General features: G+C 46.8%; 1 protein-coding gene across 2 annotated transcripts in view; it reads right to left on the reverse strand.

Annotated features, from left to right (window-relative positions):
- Nucleotides 1–2,062: 2,062 nt before the first annotated feature.
- The window catches only part of PLCD1 (phospholipase C delta 1), a 50,741-nt gene continuing 31,300 nt past the window's right edge, over nt 2,063–21,503 (reverse strand). For both annotated transcript variants that reach the window (XM_083880395.1, XM_083880394.1), the window contains exons 5-15: nt 19,945–20,173; nt 18,643–18,844; nt 16,569–16,713; nt 15,426–15,575; nt 9,495–9,656; nt 8,003–8,159; nt 7,597–7,713; nt 6,064–6,242; nt 4,943–5,075; nt 3,083–3,232; nt 2,063–2,743 (exon numbers count right to left, since the gene is read on the reverse strand). In XM_083880395.1, coding sequence (XP_083736521.1) covers nt 2,652–2,743; nt 3,083–3,232; nt 4,943–5,075; nt 6,064–6,242; nt 7,597–7,713; nt 8,003–8,159; nt 9,495–9,656; nt 15,426–15,575; nt 16,569–16,713; nt 18,643–18,844; nt 19,945–20,173 — 1,716 coding nt within the window. In that variant the 3' untranslated portion in view covers nt 2,063–2,651. The remainder of the gene's footprint in view (nt 2,744–3,082; nt 3,233–4,942; nt 5,076–6,063; nt 6,243–7,596; nt 7,714–8,002; nt 8,160–9,494; nt 9,657–15,425; nt 15,576–16,568; nt 16,714–18,642; nt 18,845–19,944; nt 20,174–21,503) is intronic.

Consider the following 21,503-nt stretch of genomic DNA (forward strand, 5'->3'; position numbering starts at 1 on the left):
TTAATTCTTGTTGCCATCACACTCACCAACATGAGTGGAGCACTCCTACCAGCACTCAAGAACCAGCCTGGGATCTCACAGACCATGGACCCTTCTGATACCTGGGCCTGATGGAAACTGCTGCTGCACTCCTCATGGAAGAGCACTCCCTGCCTCTTGATTTCTAAAGGGAAGATCCTCTCCCACCTCCTCTCTTTGGTGCCTTTTGCTGTGATGTTGGTGGCCATGTCCTGTTTCTGCTGCTCTTTTCCCCGGAGCTCTTTGCTCCAGTGGGGCTCCAGCACTTCCTAATCTGTTCAGAGATGAGCTCACTTGGCAACAACATGGACCATGTCCCTTCCTTTGGGGAGAGAGGAGACCTTGCAGCATTGTCATCATGCTCTGCCCAACCCATCTGCATCTCAGCTCCTTTCCCACCTGGCTATAGTAGCTTTCCCCAACTATTCCTACCTGATAAGGGATGTTTCTTCTTCCCAGGGATCTTGCCTACCTTTAAGTGCAAAACAGGCAGAGGAAAACCCAGCCTCTTTGTGCAATCCATCCAAGCCCACCCTGACCCTGGCCACCTGGTCCCCCACTTCTCTAGTGCTGGCCACAGCAGGCAGGTGAGGGCTTTAGCTCAATAATCCAACTGAAATCTAATCCTGCCACCCAAAAAATGCAATAATTTCACAGCCAACCCAGGGGGCTGATCTGACTTCACAGAACAGAATCACAGAATGGTTTGCATTGGAAGGGACCTTAAAGATTATCCAGTTCTAATGCCCTGCCATGGACAGACACCTTCCACTATCCCAGGTTGCTCAGAGCCCCAGCCAAAGTGGCCTTGAACGTTCCCAGTGATCCACAACTTCTCTGGGAAACCTCTTCCAGTGCCTCACTGCTCTCACAGGGAAGAATTTCTAACTTGCCCCACAAGAGCTGGTGCTGATACAAGAGGGGGCAGAAGCACTTCTTACCACCTTCACCTATGCTTTTCATCCCATGGCTCTCTAAAACAAAGTGCTGGGAGCACACTGGGAGCAGGGACCAAACTCAGGCACTCAGACTTGGGTGGGAGTCAAGGATGTTCCATCCTTGGCCTTCAAACATGTCTCCAACAATGTACCCCATCCCAGAGGTGACCTGGGAGAGCCCCCTGCTCTGCCTCAATGGCCACTCTTGAGCTCTTCCACCTGGCTGGTTGTTAATGCAATATCAGCCTTTGAGGGGTGGGTTTAATTCACATTTAATCTGGCAATGGTTTACAACATCACACAGTATTGTAGTCAAGAGGAAAAATCAATGTGTCCAGCAATGTTCACTGCAGCATAACAAACTCCAGAGAGGATTAAACCCAGCTTTGGAGTGGGCCTAAGAATCACTAAATCCAGGCTATTTTGGACTAAAAAAATAAGATGAGCAGCGTATGTGTAAAAAGACATTAACATCTTTGGTATCAGCCCCTCGTTTCCACCACCAGGGAACCCCCAGGAAGCCTGATAATTTAAGAAATTAAGCAGGTCTGTTTCCAAATTCATGTATGTTGCATTCAAGTAGGACAAAGAGGCAAATAGTGACAAGTAATTGAACGCTTCAGAATTTTTTTTTAAACTTTTAATATTCTAACATACTGTTAGTAACACAGTTGGCACTTCAAAATATATATTATTTTATTTCAACAATATTCCCTTAACTCTGTAGTTCTACTTGAAGACAAATCACTTGTTGCCATAAATACTGTGTTGTTTTCAAAACACTCTCGTGCTGGGTTACCTCTACAGTGCAACTGGGACCTGCTAGCACTTACAACATCTACTTCCTCTCTGTTTAAAAAATGGCATTTTTCTGTAAAAACACACACAAAGTTTTACTGTATTAAAAAAAAGATAAAACGCCCTGCTGGTAGTTGAGCATGTTTCCACTGTCTTTGGCAAAAAACCTTCTCTGAGGTCCCTTTGAGTGGGTTTCACTTTGGGTCAGAGGGAAATCTGCTGTTCGGCAGCTTCTTTCTCCTTCACAGGATGAGGGCCAGGCTTTGAATGCAAAGTGGCCTGGCTGAGAGCCAGACACACAGGCAGAGTAGTGCTCATGTATTTTTTATTACAACACAAAAGGAAACCGGGGGTTACATAACATGGGGCTTTGTAGTGCAGCTTTCTTTTTTAATCTGTAACAGAAAGGAGGGGAATCGTGTCCCCGTTTAGGAACTTCACATGGTGAAAGATGCCTGACACCTGCAGTTGCAAGAAGTCACCTGGCACCTGGCCACTGATTGCAGTGCTGAGGGAGACTTTTCCTTGCACAGATGTTGGGTGCTTTGCCCAGATGTCTGACCGAGCCCAACCCAAGAGCTGTACTTCACTAAGAAAGGAGTCCCTATCCTCTCGCTAAAAGCAACATTTAAAAAAAAATCGAAATAAAGTGAACTAAAACCACAGCTGGATTGGTCAAACAGGTACAAAAGGATTAATCTCAACAGCAGCATTAGGGTGTTTCCAGCACACAGCAGGGAGAAGGTTGATGGCTGTTTCACATCAGGGGTCCTATGGAGCACCAAGTGCTGCTCCAGGGAAGGTGCTGGGGACTGACCCTGGCACTGGCAGGGTTCACACTCTGAATTCCTTCCAGGTCTGTAAGGAGGCTCACTGGGGCCTGGAGGAGCCAGGCTGCTAATCACAGTCCTGGATATTGATGTAGACAAAGAGGGTGGAGGAGGAGTACGGGTCTCCATTCTTGGTCAGGAGATGGATGTGGCGATAACCTGGAAGCAGAGATACAGATGGAAAATGGCCTTTAGTCCAGTTGGAAAAGTATTTGCTAATGTTTGCCAAGACCCTGCACAAACATCTCCCTATCTCAGAGCATTTTGTTCCCTGTTTCCCACAGGATCCTGACCAGGCAGGTCCCAGTTCTGAGTGTGGGTAACATAATGTGCCCAAGGCCTCTGGTGACAATGGGGACCCTCCCCTAGAGACAATGTTAACAGCTGCCCAAAAAAACCACTCTGACCCAAGCTGTGATGGATCTGGACCACTCATCCAGGACACTGAAGCTTCTCAAAGGGCTCAGTGGCTGTGAGGAGCAGGCAGCAGGGCCTTACCTTGCTTCAGACTCGTGAAGGGAAGGGTGTACTGCCCGATGAAATCATTCTTGGTCGACATGTCAAAGTCTTCCACCACAAACCGGACCAGGGCAAGTGCAGGGATCTCTATGTCAAATGTAAAGTCTTCATTCCAGTTTGGGTTAAAGCCTGGGCAACACAGACGAGGATGGGGGTCAGAGATGTCAGCAGTAAGACTGGTGGTCTGAGGTGTTTGCAAACAAATGGAGACTTTTCCTGACTGTCACCCTAATCTGACCTAGACCAAGGCTCTCAGGAGGTGCCAAGAGCCTTGTTCCCAGCTTTGATACTGTGATTTGCTACCTGGAATTAATAAATCCTTCAGCTTGGCCTGTTCACTGCAGACCTTGGTCCTAGAAAGGAGTGAGGAGCAGGAGAGGGGAGGAACTCAGCTCTGCTTCCCATGCTCTTGCTGGATGGTACATGGATGTCTTTGGTTGCTATTGGACCAGATGCAAACTTTTAAAACCCTAAACCAGGGGAGGGAAGAGAGGAAAGCTGTGTTTTTGTGTTGAGACAGCCTCCTGGGACCTTAAACCTCTCCAACTGCTTGAGATACATCCATCTAAGCACCACTCTGTGCCCCAAGTTCCCCATCTGCAAGAAAAGTTAATGAGGAGTGTCTGATTACAAAAAGCATCATCAAGTCTGGATAAGGGTCATGTGGCCTGGAATCACAAAGCAAACAAAACTGAGACTGGCACACATGAAATGCAGAGCAAGCTCAGACCTCTCTCCAGGCCATGGCAGGTGCAGTGTCAATAAACCACTCCCCAGCAGCAAACAGGAGAGCACATCCTGTTTGAAACCCTACTGCCTGTGCAGAGCAGAGACCAAGGGCAGCAAAATGTCACCTGGAGCCTGCTGGTCATGCAGGGTTTGTGAGTGATTCAATGGGAGACAAAGATCTTTCATGTGGCCCTGAAGGTGCTGAGATGGGCCTGTGGTGTCTTTATTGTTTGATTTGCTTTCCACAAGGCAGCACTTATCTTTCCAGCGTAATTCCAGTATTGTTCCAGCTAGAAAAGGGCTGGCCATGGGGCTGGGAGTGCTCAGCAGCCCTGAGGAACAGGCCTGGCAGGTCTGAAATGTTCCCTGTACAACTTTCACTTGACAGGCTGTAAAAATTATTGTAGGTGACGGAAATAGCCATGAGCTTTAGGAGCCAGGCCAGATTTACTCAAACAGGAAAGAGGAAAAGGGAAACATTGTTAGCAGGCAGGAAAATATGCACCAGCTTTCCAGTGCTTGGCTCTTACTCCACACAAAAAAGCAGAGTGTGTGTGTTTGTGCAGAAGGCCATGATATTCAAACCCTCAGTGCACTGAGGGAAGTCACAGCCATGTCTGACTGGTAAGAACTGGTCCTCAGATATTCAAAATTCATCTGGGCAATACCCTGAGCAGCTTGAGTAAACTTTGTGTGACCCTACTTTAGTCAGAGGCTGGAACAGACACCTCTGAAGTTCCTTGCAACGTCAATCTTTTGTGCGTTTGTGACACTTTTGGGGTACAATCAGCCCCACAAGAAGCTTCCTCTGGTAAGATCATGGTGAGAATACTTCCACACTAGGTAAAATCCAACTGGATGAAGATAAAGAGCACTTCCCAAAGCTCTAGCTCTGAAAATCTGGCAGCCAGCCTCAAAGAACTCACGTGGCTGATGTTGTTTTACAGGGAATTTCTGTCTCCAAACAACAGAAGCAGAGCAGCTCATGTATCTGCTCAGTGTGGGCAGGATTGGGTGCCCTGTGCAGCTCTGCCCACAGGGCAGCAGTCTTGCCAATGAACAGAAAAGGTTCCTGCTCATGGGAGCAGAGCTTGGAGGAAACCCCCTCACCGTTGTTTTCGATGACTTTGGTCTGCTTCTTGTTGTTGTCCTGCTGGACACCGTGGATCTCTATCGTTACCTTGGGATCCACAATGGAGTTTTTGCTTTTGTTCACCTTTGGCAGCTGCTGACCAGAGATTATCTGTGGAGGAAACAGGGGAAGGGGTCAGGACATCACTTGGGAGAGGGGGCTCCCTGGAAGATTCCCTCTCCTTCCTCAGGAGTGCAGGGTCTGCTGTGAGAGGCTGGTGGAATGCCTTTTCCACCCTTTCAGAGCTAGTGCTGTGTGACATCCTTCAGAGTAATGCCTTAAGTTTTAGCTTTCATATTTGCAGATTCTGTGCTGTCTAGGGGTGCAGTTCTGAGCCTCACATTCAGTGTCACTCAGCTCTCTGCACAGAGCAGGGACACAAAACAAATCCTTTTCCTGCTGCACACCAAGGACAACTTTCAGGCAATATAATAAAAAAATAAGAAACAACAGTGGCTGAAGAGAGAAAACAAGAAGGATGGGACTTCACCACCTGGAGCTGGAATTGGACAATGAAACCCCAATATGCAAATGGACCAAAACTTATAAAAATGTGAGACCTCGTGACTGGTGAGCCATTTTGTGACCATTCTTGGTCCACCCTGGGTGTAGCCCTGGCCAGGCTCTTGTCCTGCCCAAGGTGGATCCTGGAGGCCTTTCAATAAATATCTACTTTATTCTCTAGCTCTGTCCAGTCTCTGTTTCAGGTCAACCTTCCAAGGCATCACGAGGAAGGATGTCATGAGCTAAAGCACTAAGGAACCTTGCTCCAGCCCAGCCAGCTGGCTTTGGGACAGGCAACTTTTCTGGCTGTCCCCACAGTGCTCAGCTGGTACTTGGGAACACCAGAGGTGACTGCTGATGGCAGGTCTGCCTGCACAGTTCTGGAATGACAGTGGATATTGTCATTAATCTATTGCCCAACATTAAACATGTGAGTAGATCCCTGGAGGATCCAAGTCCAAGAGAGCCCCCAGATGTGGGAAATCAGTAGGGTCAGGACAACACTGAAGGAAGGACCAGAAGAAGGAGAAGGTACAATCTACACGCCCCCCCAAAAGTGGATGTTACTGAGATGTTTCCCGACTTCTATTCTTACTTTAAGCAGGAGCTTCTTCTTTGTCCCCCATGTTCCTTCTGTGATGGATTTTGGATTGAATGTGGTTTGTTCATCCCGGAGGAATTCCGGCTTTAAGACATACCCAGAAAACCCATTGTCCTGGAACCGACCCTGGTACACATCCATTTCTGTGCCTGCTGTCTGGAAATTTAGGGCAACTGCAACATAAATAAATAACTTCAGTCACTCAGATAAATCAATAGGAATCTTTTCATGCTAATTCTGTTCACATGAAACTGCACTTCATGGACATAAACATTGGCTTTTCCACGCTTCAAAGAGCAGTGGTAAACTCTGACCCTCACAGGCTGCTAGCCCTGAGGATCTCTTGCATTCAGAGATAACAGAGACAGGAGGAGCCATTACAGCCATCCTGCCTTCCCCAGGATCAAAAATTGTCCTGCAAGGAATTTATGCTACCTAGAGCAACTGCATCTTTTAGATAAATCTCTTAATTTCTATGCTGAAGGAGTTCTCTCCTGCAGTGAAGCCAGCAAATCCTTTTCAGATCATTTCTCTGGCTACTTAGCCTCATTAAAAAAACCTCCTTTCCAGCCCAGATCTGCCTGTTTTCATTTGCCACCCCGAAGGGCATCGATGCCTCTGTTGTTTGGACTAGAGAGCTCCTCATTGTCTGAACTCCTCAGGTGGCAGCACGGAAGCTGTGATCAAATCACCTCTTTATTGTCTGCTGCCCAAAATAGATCAAGCCTCACTGCTGTCCTAACACCAGGCACATTCCTTGTATTCTTCTCAGTTTGTCGATACCTTTTTCAAAGGCATTGATGAAAAACCTGGAACAGTCTCTGTGAGCAGCCTCACTGAAACCACACAGGGAGTGCACATGGACCCCAGCAGCTCCTCAGGCCTCCCTTGATTTCCTCAAGGATGATCTTAAACTCTTCAGCAACAGCTAAGACATCTCTTAAGACACAGAAATTTATCCTGGTCCTTACGTCTTTCATACCCAGCCATACTTGCAGGCTGAGAGCATTTTAAGGCACTCCCCTATTTTTCCACCTGCAGCAAGACTTTGATAACTGCAGTACACTGGTTTTCCTGGGAGCTGAAAGTATTCAGGCCTTCTGAAAAATCTTATTTTGGGTGCCCAAATACTGAATTCAGGTCTGGCCTTCCTGTACTCCAAGGGAACTGATGGTAACTCCCAAGTACTGTCCTGAAGCCAAAAAGGGCACTGCTTACCTGTGCCCACAATGGGGCTGCAGGACCCTCAGAGTTCATGTCCCCTCCTCCTTTGTTAAATGCCAATTACTCTCCTGACAGTGAAATTGCAGGGATTTGCACATTAATGTGCAGAAAAGCCTCTCCTAATGGATTTGTGCCGAGACAGAAAATGATCTATGGAAAATGAGCATTGTTTGAAAAGCTGGTTTCTCCCAGTGACTGCTGAGTCTCTGGCTGCAAAGGGCTTGAGATTCTGCCTCAGCTGAAGCCCCTCCACAGCCAGGTCAGGTTGACCCAGACCCCCTCCAGCCTCCCAGTGACACCCACCAATCTGGCAGCCAACGTTCCACAAGTCCACGGGGCTGTAGTTGGAAGAATCCGTCCTCCAGCCTGCGGGGTAGATACGGCTCAGGTGCCTGATGTTGTGATGAATAAAACTGGTTCCTACAGTGGAAGAAAAAACAGAAGAACATGGCCCTTTCAGTGCTGGGGCTACTTTTATCTCTTCCAGCTGCTGCTGTGTGTTCCCCTCTGCCTGGCAAGTCTGGCTGAATGGGAACCACCTGCAAAAATGCCCTTCTTGGTAACAGCCTTGAGGATATTAAGTTCTTCCCACTTTTCTCAGTGACATGCTTGACCAAAGAGATCATAACCCATGTCTTTGGGATGCCTTTTCCACCAGCAGTTGCCCCATTTTAGGGAGCAGGGACAGAGGAGGGAAGAACACACATACCAGACTCCTGGGCCAGTTTCAGAGCTTTGCTCTCTGAGAACGATGACATCTCATAGAAAGCCCGAGGATGGTTGGGGTCATCAAAGCCTTCAAAGTGGACACTCTTGCAGTAGACAACTGTGTCTGACAGCTCCTTGGCCAGCTTCAAGGTGTCACTCTAAAAACAGGAGAGTGAGAGGTTTGTGGGGAGTTTTTGCTGTTGTGCTCAAAAGTGGTAATTGTGTTTTCCCTATAGGACCCCTTGGGGCGTCTCTTCTCCACCACTTTCACCACAAAAAGAAGCACAATCTCAACACTCAGTGGCTGGTTGGTGTGCCCTCTGTGTCACCCTGTGTAGTAAAGGTTGGAAAAGGATTCCCCCTTCGTTGGTGGGATACCCTTCCTTCCTTGTAAATGATTCCTGCTCTCTGCAAGATTATTTGTATTTCAGCACCCACATCTGTCTCCACGTGCTGAACTTTACAGCAGAGCCTTAGCAATGACTTTTCCATACTGTCCTGGTCCCAGGAATGCAAACATGGAAATAAAGGGAAGAGAAGGGTGTTTTGGCCTCCACAGAGCTTGAGGGTCTTTTCCCCTTGAACTAGGAAATTGTCACAATGCTTTGAGGACTCCTACTCCACAGCCACATTCATTGGTGCAAGTGAGAGTCCCCAGCTCCCATCAGGGCCAAGAAAAAGTGACAGATGTCAAAATAATGAACACCTTTTGACTAGAGATCACAGAAATAAATAAGACCTGAAAAGAGTGAGCAACTCATCAAAGTGAAATATAGATCAGACCAGATCCAGAGGTAACACCCATCAGCTTTGCCATCAGTGGGGCTGAATGTGTCTGTGTCACCTATGAACCCACCCTGTGAGGGATCTGGGCTTCACAAGGACCTGCACGCTGGAAAAATCCATTTCCTCACATGATGGGGCAGAACACGTGCGTAAAGGTCAGCCTTTTCCTTCCAGAAATCATCATACAGTTGCTTTAATAACTGGCCACCCCTTCCCCACAGACCTTTCCTCCCTCCCTCCTCCAGGTCAGAAACAAACAGCCACTGAGGGTGCAGGCATATCCCAAAATGTGACTGGAAAAGCCAAAGTCATGATTGCCTCATGACAAACAGGTTTCTGGAAATAAGACAGAGGCTAAACGTGCCCTTCCACTGCTCCCATAAATGCTACATGGTCTGTCCTTGCTGCAAGGAGCTCCAGTCTCATTTTAGAGAAAGAAGCCACTTTTTGTGCTTGGCTGGCTCTGCAAGATCTCTGTTTGTGCTTGGGACAGGGATCATTAAACTGAGCAAGCACCAGGATCCCAGCAATTTCAACAATTCACCCTTACATATCCCCAGCTGAGTAGCTGAAACCACACTGAGACCTGTCTTGGCTGGGAACACATGAAAAATTGTATTTCAACTGCTTTTCTTTTTTTATTTCTTTATGTGTGGTACAAAACCCACCTAAAAAGTGATTTCTCAGTGATTTCTTCTTTCACTTACCTTTTCCTTCTGCTCTACCTTGGTCTTCACAGATTCATCTTCAATTTCAGCTGCTTCATCTTCATCAGAGACATCCTCAGCCTCCAGGTTGTTGTTCTCATTGATGGGGTCCTCCTGCCTGCTCAGCTTCTTGCCTTTCACCAGGATCTTCCCCTTCAATTGCTGCACAAGGAAAAGTGGACAAAAACCTGGTGGTTAGAGAAGGTTCTGGCCCACCCTGAAGAAATCCTTCAGCTGCAACCAGGATTTTTATAGTTACATTAGTGACTGGTTATTAGCCAGAGACACAGGTAAAAATAAGTCTGTTTTTACACTGAGGCCCTGCCCAGCCTCTGAGACCACAAGCCATGAGTCTGAAAACCTCAGAGAGCCCAGTGATTCTCCTCTGCCATAGAGCTGACCATCCCCTCAACCAGACAACTTAAACAGTTGTGCTTTTAAAGACAACTAAAATACACTTTTTTTTTTTTCTTTTTTTTTTTTTTTTTTTTTTTTTTTTTTTCTTTTTAACCTTCAAGACTGAAATGTTGCTCAACAAACAAGGTTGAGCTTTGGGCTGCTGGAAGAAATTTGTGGCACCATTTCTGCCCCTCTGTGTGGCCTGTTATTTAACCTAGCCCTCACTCTGCAGTGTGTGGTTATAAACCTGTGTTATAAAACTCTGGAAACTGTTTGAGATCCAAGCAGGGACTGAGGCAGTGTAGCCTCTGCTCCACAGACATTTTAATGAGGGGAGAGGTCCAATAAGTTCTGGCCAGGTGCCTCATGCACAGCAGACATGGAATTTTAATACATGTAGCATTTAGCAGGTGAGAGAGCCTCAGGAGGAGTTTCCAGACCCTTTCCAAAGCTACATCCTCTTCAGGAAACAGCTTCTGCTGCCCCTGCCCTGATGGTACAACACTGACCACAGCAGCAGCATGTGCCCCTGCACCACAGCTGGGGGCAGAGGGAGCCCAGAGAGCACGTTCCTTGTGCTGAACCCATTCTCTTCAGCCTCTTTCGAGGTTCACATGAAACCCCTCACCACTGATGTATCCTCTGTGCAATCCCTGGCTGTGGGAGAAAGGCTGGAGCCTGGAGAGGGATGGCTTAGAGCATAAACAAGGCAGCAATAATGCTTGGGACAGGGAGGAATATTGAGAAAGGTGACTGGGGGCTATTTCCAGGTGTGTGGGTTTTGCCTTAAAATCAAGAGCACCACTAGACTTGGCAGCTTCCAGGAAGAGGAGATTTGCTGCCACCTGGATGTGTTTGGTGCTCCTGGCTCTGGAGGGTACGAGTTATTTCAGAAAAATGCCATCTTGGAATTAGCCAGTACAACCCCTCAGCCTGTGTAGCACGTTCCCCCTTCCTCAGCAACACCCTATATTTACCTTTTTTGCAACAGCAAAAGCAACAAAACCCCACCACATTCAAATAACAGGACTGTGAAAAACCAAGAATCTTTTATAAAACAACACAGGCATTTTTAAAGGACACCATTTCCCCTTTGCACCCTTTGTGGGTTCAAGCAAATTGCATCACATCTTCACAGAGACCAGCCCCACTCCTCATCACCTGGCAAAGCTGTGGATGAAGCTGGGTTTGAGCAGAAATCTGACACTGGCACCTGAGGCAGCAGCCAAGAGCATTTTTATTCAGCTACCACAAATGAACTGTTTACACTGGGGCACTTTCCCTGTCACTCAAAAGGAGCAGTCAGAGCACAGCAATATCCTCCTCCCCATCCCCAGACCATCCTCCCAGCCTTCCAGGCAGAGCTGAGCTCTGCTTCTTCACATCCACGCCTGGGAGATGAGTTGGCTCATCTTCAGAGCCTGACTTCAGCCTGCTGCCCTCATGTCCCTCCCCACCCTCCTGCCTCAACACCCAGCTCTACACTCTTCTTCCACCAGTTCTGTGTGAGCTTTTAGGCTCTGGTCAGCATTTGGGATGGACAAGCCTGAAAGAACTGGACTGGGGACAGTGCAAGGCTAAGAGGAGCCCCTCTTGTCCCCTGCAGGCTGCAGATACTATTCTTGTATTTAATACATTATCTGCCTCTGCTTTCTGATGCCTCACAATAAATGTTACTGCCTCCTCTCACAGCTCAGCAGTGGAGAGCTACAGTTAAGGTATTTGGGGCAGCCTGCTTGATTCTTAATTACCAGCAGGTAATTAAGCTTTTTAAGCTGCTCCCATTCATCCTGCACAGCAAGTGGGATGTGCAATTCCTTCATGGCTGAAGAACATCATGAAGGAAGGCACAGCAACACAGCCTTCACTGTTTCCTCACCACAACCCATTCCAGGGCTGCCTGCAGCAGGACCTCAGTGCTGCTGTTTTCCTATCTAGCCTGTGCTTCCTCTGGGAAACCTTGGATATGGTGCAGATGCTCCCCAAGGGCACAGGACACTGCTCCTATGCCTACAAGGAAAAGCAGGCCATGTGCCACCTAACTCAGAGGAGATCCGTTTGCTTATTTGTCCACAAGAAGGGGAGAGAGTCACCCCAAAGAGAGGCATTTTCATCCCCATTTCCTGCAAAAGGTGCTATCCTGTAATAGCATTGCAGTGAATCTCCCCTGCAGAGGAAGCAAAGTCCTAAATCTGAGAATTTATCTTCTTTATTGAGGTTTTAAATAAGGTGATACAGACAGTCACAAACACATACATGTCCTTGCTCCATCCCTCTTGATTCCCCTTCATGTGATATTAAGAATTTGTAGCCTGAGGCAAAAGACACTCAGCTCATCAGTTCAGCTCTGTTGAGTAGATCCCTTGTCTTAGGGGGAAGCAATAGCTGAAATACTCAGTAAATGTCCTCCAAGCAGACCATAAAGCCATTCCAGATGTCTGTGGGAAGCCCAGAGTGGAGAACAACCTCAGGAAAGGCTACAAGAACACTGGACTCCACTGAGAACATACAGTAGAGTGGCTGCTGGAACAGATGCAACTCTTGCCCTTCTTCACATGCCCTATAAATGGCATTCCTTAGTCCCCCTGAAGTGGAGCTCATCTGCTCTCCCACCTTTCCCACTGCACACTGAACAAGCTCAGCTCTGCAGGTGAAATGGCTCTGACAACACTGGGATATGGAAACCATCTTAAGGGAAAGCACTGATCTTATCAGAAGCAGCAGAGCTGTAATGAGCAGAGGATTTTAAAAGATCTGCATACACAGGTTTATCCTACCTGAAAGCCTCCTGCCCCTAAGAGCAACCTGAGAGCCACAGCAAGGTCTGAATTCCAGTTTTCTTCTCAGTGGGAATGGAAGACTTGTAAAATGATCCACCTCAACAAATTTTCTGTGGTTTCTACACCTCCTTTAGAGTCAACAGAGAAAACCAAACACTCCCAGGGTGTGATTCCTCCTCTGCTTGGACAAACACTGAGGAGGAGGAGGACCACACCTCCAACTCCTCTGACTGTTTCTCCTAAGGAGCCCTAAGTGAAGTGCTCGGGTACACAGATACACAGGGTCTGAGCACTGCCACTGACATCCCACTCTCAGGGTGAGGATAGCCACCTCTCCAGACCTCTGAGAAGCTGTGAGGAATAACATGTACACGTTCACGAGGAGATGTGCAAATCAGATGCAATAACTGATATCACATCTCCATCTGTGTATGTCCTTCAGCTGCAAACTCAACTGTTGCACCAGCAATGGGCAGCACCAGAGGATGAAGAGAGTCTCCAGCAAAGGGGAAGAAACACATTACTGAAGGGGGTTTTGGAGGATTGAAGGAAACTCAGCTCAAGAACTTCAGGCAAGGAGATGCACTGCAGACAAGACTGACACAAGCTGGGCCAAGGTTGGTGGAACAGAGATGTGCAGATGCATCTGAAGCCACATTGACACAAAACGTGTGGGTAAAGCCCAAAGCCACTGTCCTCATAAAGAAGGAATTTCAGGAACAAAGAACTGTAGGGGTTTCAGACACACTTGATACACTGAATAGTTCCAACACTGGGAACAGTTTTAGTCTCATTCTAGGACTGTGACTTTGCAGCATTTCTAGCTGGGATGTAGGGACAGGGGCAAGGGGCCCTGGCAGAGCCCTGGACAGATCAGGGATGGGACAGAAGGGCAACAACCCACCAGCAGCAGAGACTGGATCAAATTAAACAGCCTTTAATTCACTATTGGGACCTAAAGATAGGAGCTTGGGGGAGATGTTTAGATAATCTGTGTAGCCCAACACTGTTCCTGAATGGAGCCTAATAAATCAGATTCCTGCCCTGGGCTGTGGTGTGAATCGTTAGCACAAATCCAAACCGTGTCAATCTTCCTTTAATTACTGACCTTGCCCTGCTGACACAATCGGCAGCAATTCTTTGACTGTTTGTGTTTACAGCCTCCAGCTCTTTGCCCACTGGCAGATCCCATCCTTTTCCTGATATAAAAAAATACCTTCTTGTCCTAGGTTTCCTCATTTCAACTTCACAAGGGAGTGGAAAAGCCAAGAGAATCCTGGCTTGTTTGTTTGTTTTTTCCCCTCATGTTTCAGTTTCAATGTATTTTACACCCCAAAAAATCTGCATTTCAGCCCTTTTGCATTGTCCTACTCCACAGAGCAGGAAGGCAGAGGAAAAGTACCAGAAGGAAAAGGATAGGTGTTGCAACGCTGGCAATTTTTCTCTGTTTAAACTAAATTGATCAATCCCTGCAATGGAGCAGATCAGCCCAAATCCATTCCCTAGGGTAGATCTGGGCATTGTGTTCAGCTTGGGGCCATATGTCTGTTCAGGCAATCAAAATCAGGAGGTTAGATGAGCACAGGCATGGAAAAAAACATCTTTGGGAAGTTGGGGTCATCCCCTTACACTCACAAATCACACATTGCTTTGCTTGGTGTTTCTCCTTTCTTTCATCATATCATTGCCATCAGCTGAAAAGCCATCAGCAGTTTTCCTGATCCTGCACCAGGATAAATAGCAAGTCAGGAAGGGACACTGAAGACATATTTTTCCAGCTCAGTAAGAGCCTGCAAAGACTGATCTCTGTGCTGGGAGTGTCCTCACCCTGGGAGAGTCACTTCTCCCAGTGGAGGCACCTTGTCTGTGCCAGAGCCAAGGTCTTGCTGAAACAGCAGCAGTAAAAATTACAATTCATTCTAATTTATTGCCCTGGCGCTTAGGGACCAGCCCAGAGCAGCTTCCCTCTGTGCCAGGCATTGTATCAAATGAGGCATGACACTCCCAAACAAAAGGGGGAAAAGTCAGAAAGGGAAAGAAGATAAATAAAGAGGGAGAACAAATACAGAAGATATTCTGAGTGGATTGTTTTCCTCTCCTTTCTCCCCTGCTGACTGCCAGCTTTATCTCACACATAAACTCCTTCCAGCTCTGACTAGGCATGTTCATCCAATTTTCGGCGAATGAGCAAAGAAATGCAATTTAAAGGGAGCTGCAACTAACCATACAGGAGTCTGTTTCAAGAAAGACAGAAAGACAGAAAGAAAGACAGAAAGCAAGACAGAAAGCAAGCACAAACCATATGCGTGGAAACAGATGAATATTTCCTTTTGGCTCCTGTTTCGGAGACATATTTTTCATATCAAGATTCCATTTCCAGATTTTTCTGTCAGCTAATGATTTTAAAGTGGTGGACCACTGTTGGGGGCTGTGTATCTCTTTCCTCCTGCAAGTCCAGGGCTCAGCTCCCAGTCTGACAGCTGCCCTGATTCCTGGGAGTAAGAGGGGCATCTCTAGGCAGCCTCCAGCTTCTCTTTTCCCTCCATGGATATCTCCATCCCCACCAACCCAGGCCATTCCCAGTGGCTGCCCCAGGACACTCTCAGTGGCAGGACGCTTTGTGTTTAATATACCTTCAGGCTACTTGCAGTGCTTTTCCCCTTGAGTTTTGAGCTTTGCACTCAGCAAGAAGAAAAACTTCCCTTTTGTCCAACCCTTAGAAGGCAGGAAGTGCTGGAGTGGCCTTGCTTACCTCTGGGGAGGGGAAGTGGGATTTGTTTCCATCGACTGGGGCAACCAGGAGCATGTCCTGCAGGATGGTGGTCATGTGCTGGGCCATGACCTTCTGCTGCTCCACGCTGCAGTGGTTCTCCAGGGAGATGATGACAGGGTATGGCGAGGTCTGGAACAAGAGAGCCACACACACCATCAGTGAGCTCTGCAGTTTCACCAGTCTGCAGCAATTGGTATGAGCCCCAGTGCTGTTTTCTCTGGGAATGAGTGTGTCAGCAGGAGAGTCTGATATTATCCTAAAGCAAGGATTTGTTAAAAATGGACAAATTTAACTGTGCAGTAGTTACTCACAGCTGTGCTCATGCCTTCCAGAGATGATGATCCAGTGGAGAAGGCACTCCCTGTGCCTCCATTCTCCACTTGCACTGTGGGTCAGAGCACCTTCCTACCCACCTTCAGAGGAAGGACTGGGAAGGAGGCTTTGAAATCACAGGGTTTGCTCATATCCTTAAGTGATATCAATCCTTTCTCCATTCCTGCCTAGGCCTGATCTGGTTCCCTGTGCCCCTCAGGTCAATTTGTGTACTGAAGGCACTTTCATTATTGTCACTGTCACTCTATTATGGCCCCAAACAAAACGTGACACCAGCTCCCAAGTGCACTGAAGGAAAACAGCAGAGTCCAGTGAGTCTGGACAGACCTAAGGTTTTCTGAAGCCTGCTGCCATACAAGACTCCAGCCCTGCTCATCCCTTTTAAAGCAGAATAAAAGCAGTCCTTCACATCCAAAACATGCACATGGGTCCTTCTAAACAAGAAACAGACCCTGAGACATCAAAGCCACATAAATCATGGGCTTGCTGGCGTTTCCCACCAGGAAGGCTCAAGATTATGGGCATCATCTTCATCACAGTGGGATCCAGGATGCAGCTGTACTGGCACAGGTTCAAACTCATCCTCAGATGGTGCTCTCCCTGTCCAGCAACCCCCAGGAATGGATCTCTGCAGGAAGCAGAGCATGGATGCTCAGACAGAAGGACACTTCTTGTCCCCATGAGAAATGCTAAGGTGAAGCTTTCATTGCTCCTGCTCTCTGCTGGGAGGGAAGAGATCTACTGTCAGCCCTGGGTTGTGCAACGTGAGAAGAAGTCCCTCATCCTTACTTTGAATGCATAGTTCTTGATGGCCTTAATGACATCACTGAAGAGGATCTTGGACGTGAGAGTGTAGCCATGATAAATGACGGGCTCTGAGTTGGGGCCATCCCAGCAATCCAGCTCCACACAGCGACAGCCTTTGGTCAGGGCTCTGGAAACAAAGAAGGGACCTGGTTGGGTTCTACACCTTCTGCTCCATCCCCAGGTGAGGGCACATCAGGCACAGACGCTGCCTGGGAAGACTGGCAGGAAGTTCAGGGAGCAAGGGAGAAGAAAGGAGCTTGGAAAAACAGGAAAGCAGATGAAGGATGGGATTGGGTGAAATCAGTGTCAGCAAAGAGAGCTCAAGGTTGAGCAAGGAAAGCACAGAAGGATCTGAGAAATAAGGTAGTGAAAGTCCAAGGCAGAATTATCCAAAGAATAAGACATAGTGAGTGCCAGATAAGAAAGGACACTGATGACTGTGCCCCAAGTCTTTCCCAAAGATGGTGAAGAGAACAGAAAATCAAGAGTGGCTGAAGTGGAAGAACGACAGTCAGCCTTAGAAGCCAAGTCTCAAAGTTTAGATGACATGATTTCTTCATCTAGATCTGATATGATATGAGGGATGAATCCTGGGAGAGAAGGAGAGAGCTATGGGGACTCAACCAAAGCTGAGGAGACTGCTGAGGGCCAGTTTCCAAAACTGAGTCTACAGAATAAATTTCTGTGAGAAATTCTTACTTCTACATATCTATACTTCCATTTAAATTTATTTTCAAATGTAAATTTCCACCCCCCATCTATCTAGGAGCTGATCTCGTCTCTTTTATAGTAATTCCCTAAACATTTCAGATTACACAACTCCTTTAACTCATTGCAACAGAATCACAAAATGGTTTGGTTTGGTTTGGAAGGGACCTTAGAGACCATCCAGTTCCAACCCCCTGCCACGGGAAGGGACATCTTCCACTAGACTAGGCTGCTCAGAGCCCTGTCCAGCCTGGTCTTGAACATCTTTAATGATGGAGCATCCACAGCATCTCTGGGAAATCTGTTCCAGAATAATGGGATTTTTTTGTTTGTTTTACAATCAAAACATACATCTACAATTTTAAGACTCTGTAAGATGAATTCAAAGAGCTACTGAGAAGTGACTTGTGCCAGATTTCACTCTCGACACTTTTGACCTTGTGGGTCCAGTCAGTCATTGTCCTGAGAACAAGGTAAGTCATAAACAAAGGCAGAAGTGCAGCCATTGACTGGCTCATAAGGAAACACTGTCTCACCTGATAAAAACAAGGAGCAATGAAAGGTAGGTGTGCAAATTACTAAAGGTCACTGCACCCATCTGGCCATGAGACATCAGTCTGTCAAAGGCAGACACAGGCAACGCCTCATGCTCTGTGCAGGGGTGTTGTGGGAGGAATATCTGAGATCCTAAAAAGGGACCAGGTGTTAAGTTCTCCTGATCACTCACCCTGCTCTACCAGCTCACATCCCACTTCTTTTTTTTTTTTTTTTTCTTTCTTTTTTTTTTTTTTGATTGCTCCAACTAGGACTCTCCAAAATAAACCCCAGCATGGTTGTGGGGACAGTCCCTGCCATGAGCCTCTCCCAAAAGGCAGGACAGAACATAAGCACCATGACACTCTGCATCATTTTGGCTCCTTACACACCTGAAGCTCTATCCCAGGAATCTTTACATCTTGTAAATGCCTTGTGCCACATTGTGGGGAATGCAACACTCCCTCAGCATCATGCTTTGAAAACACCAGGCCAGAGGGCTGCAGTCCAGCTCCATGTGGCTGCAGATATTTTATACTGCTTCCAAATGTAGTAATTATACACACTGCACTCAGGTGGACACCAGATGGGATCCAGGGCAAAGAGCTGTGAAAAGGAGGGCACAGCCAACCTAGTCTGGAAACAGCTCATCCTGGAAACAGGGGCCAGCCCATATTACCTGGTCTGGTGGGAGATTGCTTCTTGATCCCTTGCAGCCATCAGCATAGACACTCATGCTTAACACTTTCTTCTGAAAGAAAGAGGTTAACCTCCCAAACCCAGGCAGACAAACACAAACACACACACTCTTTACCTGATATAGGCCTCTGTGCTGCTTGGCCCTGTGATCTGGTCTTCCATGAGATAGGTGTTGTGTGAGGATGACACCAAGTAGTGGCTGAGAGGTTGGGTCATGTCCTGGTAAACTTTCCTGTGGGAGGGGTTGAATATGTTCCCCTCATCTGACAGCAGGTACATCAGGAACCCATCCTTGGTCATGGCGTTGCCCCTCTTGGCTGCCAGGTAAACAGACAGAAAACCCCACACTGAGAATGTGATGCCAGCAGGTCGTGCCACCACCTTCACCATGGTGCCTCTGCTCTCCAAGAGGTCCCAGAGTCAAAATGTGCTCCCCAGGCATTCAGTAAAAGCAAAGACATTGATGTTCTCCAGACAAGGATGACACCTTCAGCTGCCTGAAAGGGCTTTTAAAGCCCCTTCACAAGAGTGGCTTTTTATGACACTTACTGTCCTTGATAACATCTTAAAAGTGTCAAAGACAGACCTTACCTCATCTGTCTCTAGAGATTTAAAGCATGGAAATCTCCATTTGAGCATTTCAAGGTTTTTTTATGCAAACCCAGAGAAGCTGTCAGATGTCTAAACACAGCCAGATAAATCCTGTCTAGATTATCCAATGAAATACATGATTTGAAAAGAGGAAATATAAAATTACTCCCCTTTTTGAGGGACTGAATTAGAGCTAATCCTAAAGCCTGACAGTTGCAAAACCTTGTCCCTCTCCTGAAGGAAGAGCAGGATAGTGGAAAACCAGCCCATGATTCTGAGTTGGCTCTTGGAACACACCCTGCAAGGTGCTCCAGACTGATGATTCACCCCCAATCTGAGCAGACAGACAGTTCAGTGACTAACTCCTAAACAGCTGTCACCTCCTTGGCCTCTACTCAGAGATCCCATCTGCAGATGGCTTTACAGGTGCCCACCATCAAGGACATCTGCCTCCACTCCAGCTTCTGGAGAACACAAATATTGCTACATTCTCAGCCTTGAAAACCCACAATGAGGTCTTGGCATCTGAATAACCCATCTGAGTCTTTCCCTCAGGATTTTCATCATCCTCTAGCCCAACCCCTATCAATCCCTCTCCTGCTGTTCAGTGCACTCAAAATAAAATTGAAGAGAGAGATTTCCCAGCATCTCCTCTGCCCTCCTCTCCTAGAGCTGTTAATGCTCCCCTAGGACAGTGGTTTTTCAGAAGCAGCTGTGGGAAGGAAAATAATACACACAACAACAGAAAAAAACCACCAGCAATGCAATTCATAGTTCATCAAAAAAGCAAGATTTTGAAGCAAATCAGCCAGAGTTTTCAACCTACCTCTTTCATTGGGCTCATATTTCTGAATCAAGGCAGGGGCAGCAATGACAGCATCTTCTTCCTGCTGCACCTCATAGAGAAACCTCACCAGGTTCTGGCAGGACATGAACCCTTCTGGGTCCGAGTACATTTGGAAGATGCTGTCTATTTCCCTCCTCTCTGTCAGTATCTTGTAAAATTCCTCTATCTCATCATCCTCCAGAGCCTCTGTCTTGGACTTGTCACAGTGCTGTAAACGTAGAGGGGAGAAGGAGTGAAAACCTTCTTTCCTTCTGGCATAGGCCAGCCGTAATCTGCACCAGGGCTACACAACGCAGAACACAAAATAATTGCAAAGAGTTACTGGCCAGTGAGTGAGGAGCAGGTGGTCAGTGACAGTGGTTCTCATTGACAAGGCCAATAGTCATAAAACAGTTACAGTTATTAGTATTTGTACATTATCAGTGTGCTCGAAAGCACCAGCCTTGAGTTCCATCACTTGGTGAGATGACTTCAGTCAGGACAGCTCAAAATAATCCAAGCACAAATAAAAAATAAAAAAAATGTAGTTCTTAATCTCAGGAGGGATAAAGAGAAATAATTAGCTCTTTTAAATAATTATAGAGAGTGTAGCCAAAAAATCCCGTAAGTTAAGTGGAAATAACCCTCCCTTTGACCTAAGTGGCTCAGATCTCAAGACTCACAGTAGGGCTACTTGCAAAGACGGCATCAAAACCAACTTACAAACCCCACTGCTGCTAAACATGTGCATGTTTAAGTATGAAAAAATTCACCTCTCCATGGAAATTTTCCATTCTCATCTAAACCTGCCACATAACAAAATCCCCACAGGTTTCAAATCAGATAAAATCTTCTCACAAGAAACTGTAATTTAAATTCTCCATCTTCCTCTGGGGCTTGAACTTTTCCAGTAGATACCATCTCTGACAGAGCACCTCAGCCAAGGACTTGATTGACCATGAAAGATGGGGAGCTTGCGATACACATGTTAATGTCTCCATGAAGGATACAGCTTTTCCAATAACAAGTTTTTCCAGATTATTTAAAATACTCCCAGGTTCAATTTTTCACCAGAAACAACACTTCCTTTTTTTTTTTTCCCCACAGCAAATATTGCTATTAATTTTATTGTTTGTTCCTAGCAGAATTCTTCAGCTTGTCAAACCAGAGGAATTAAATTGCCTTCCATCTTTGATCCCCTGTGACAAAGCTATTTTTCTGGCTTTTATGATGGAAACGCCTGTCTTGGTTTAACCAGTCATCACACTAATCTCAAACTGGCTCTGCCAGTGATCTCGGTGATGGCCATGGTGGCTCTGGCAGTGTCCCAAGATGATAAGGAGGGACTTTCACCCCCTGCAAATCCTTCACTATCTGTTTATGGAGCACATATAAAACCAAGAACATTATCATGATGCCTAGCATTTCACAAACTGGAGTGATAGAAAAAAAAAGAGTTCAACTTGTCCTAATTTCAGAACCTGCTGGGTAGAAGCTTTGGACTCCTCTCAGGGCTGGGACAACCTGTGACATGCTCAGTACTACAAACACCTCCAAAA

Source organism: Zosterops lateralis, assembly GCF_965231275.1.
Source record: "Zosterops lateralis genome assembly, chromosome: 1".
In the NCBI taxonomy this organism is placed as follows: domain Eukaryota; kingdom Metazoa; phylum Chordata; class Aves; order Passeriformes; family Zosteropidae; genus Zosterops; species Zosterops lateralis.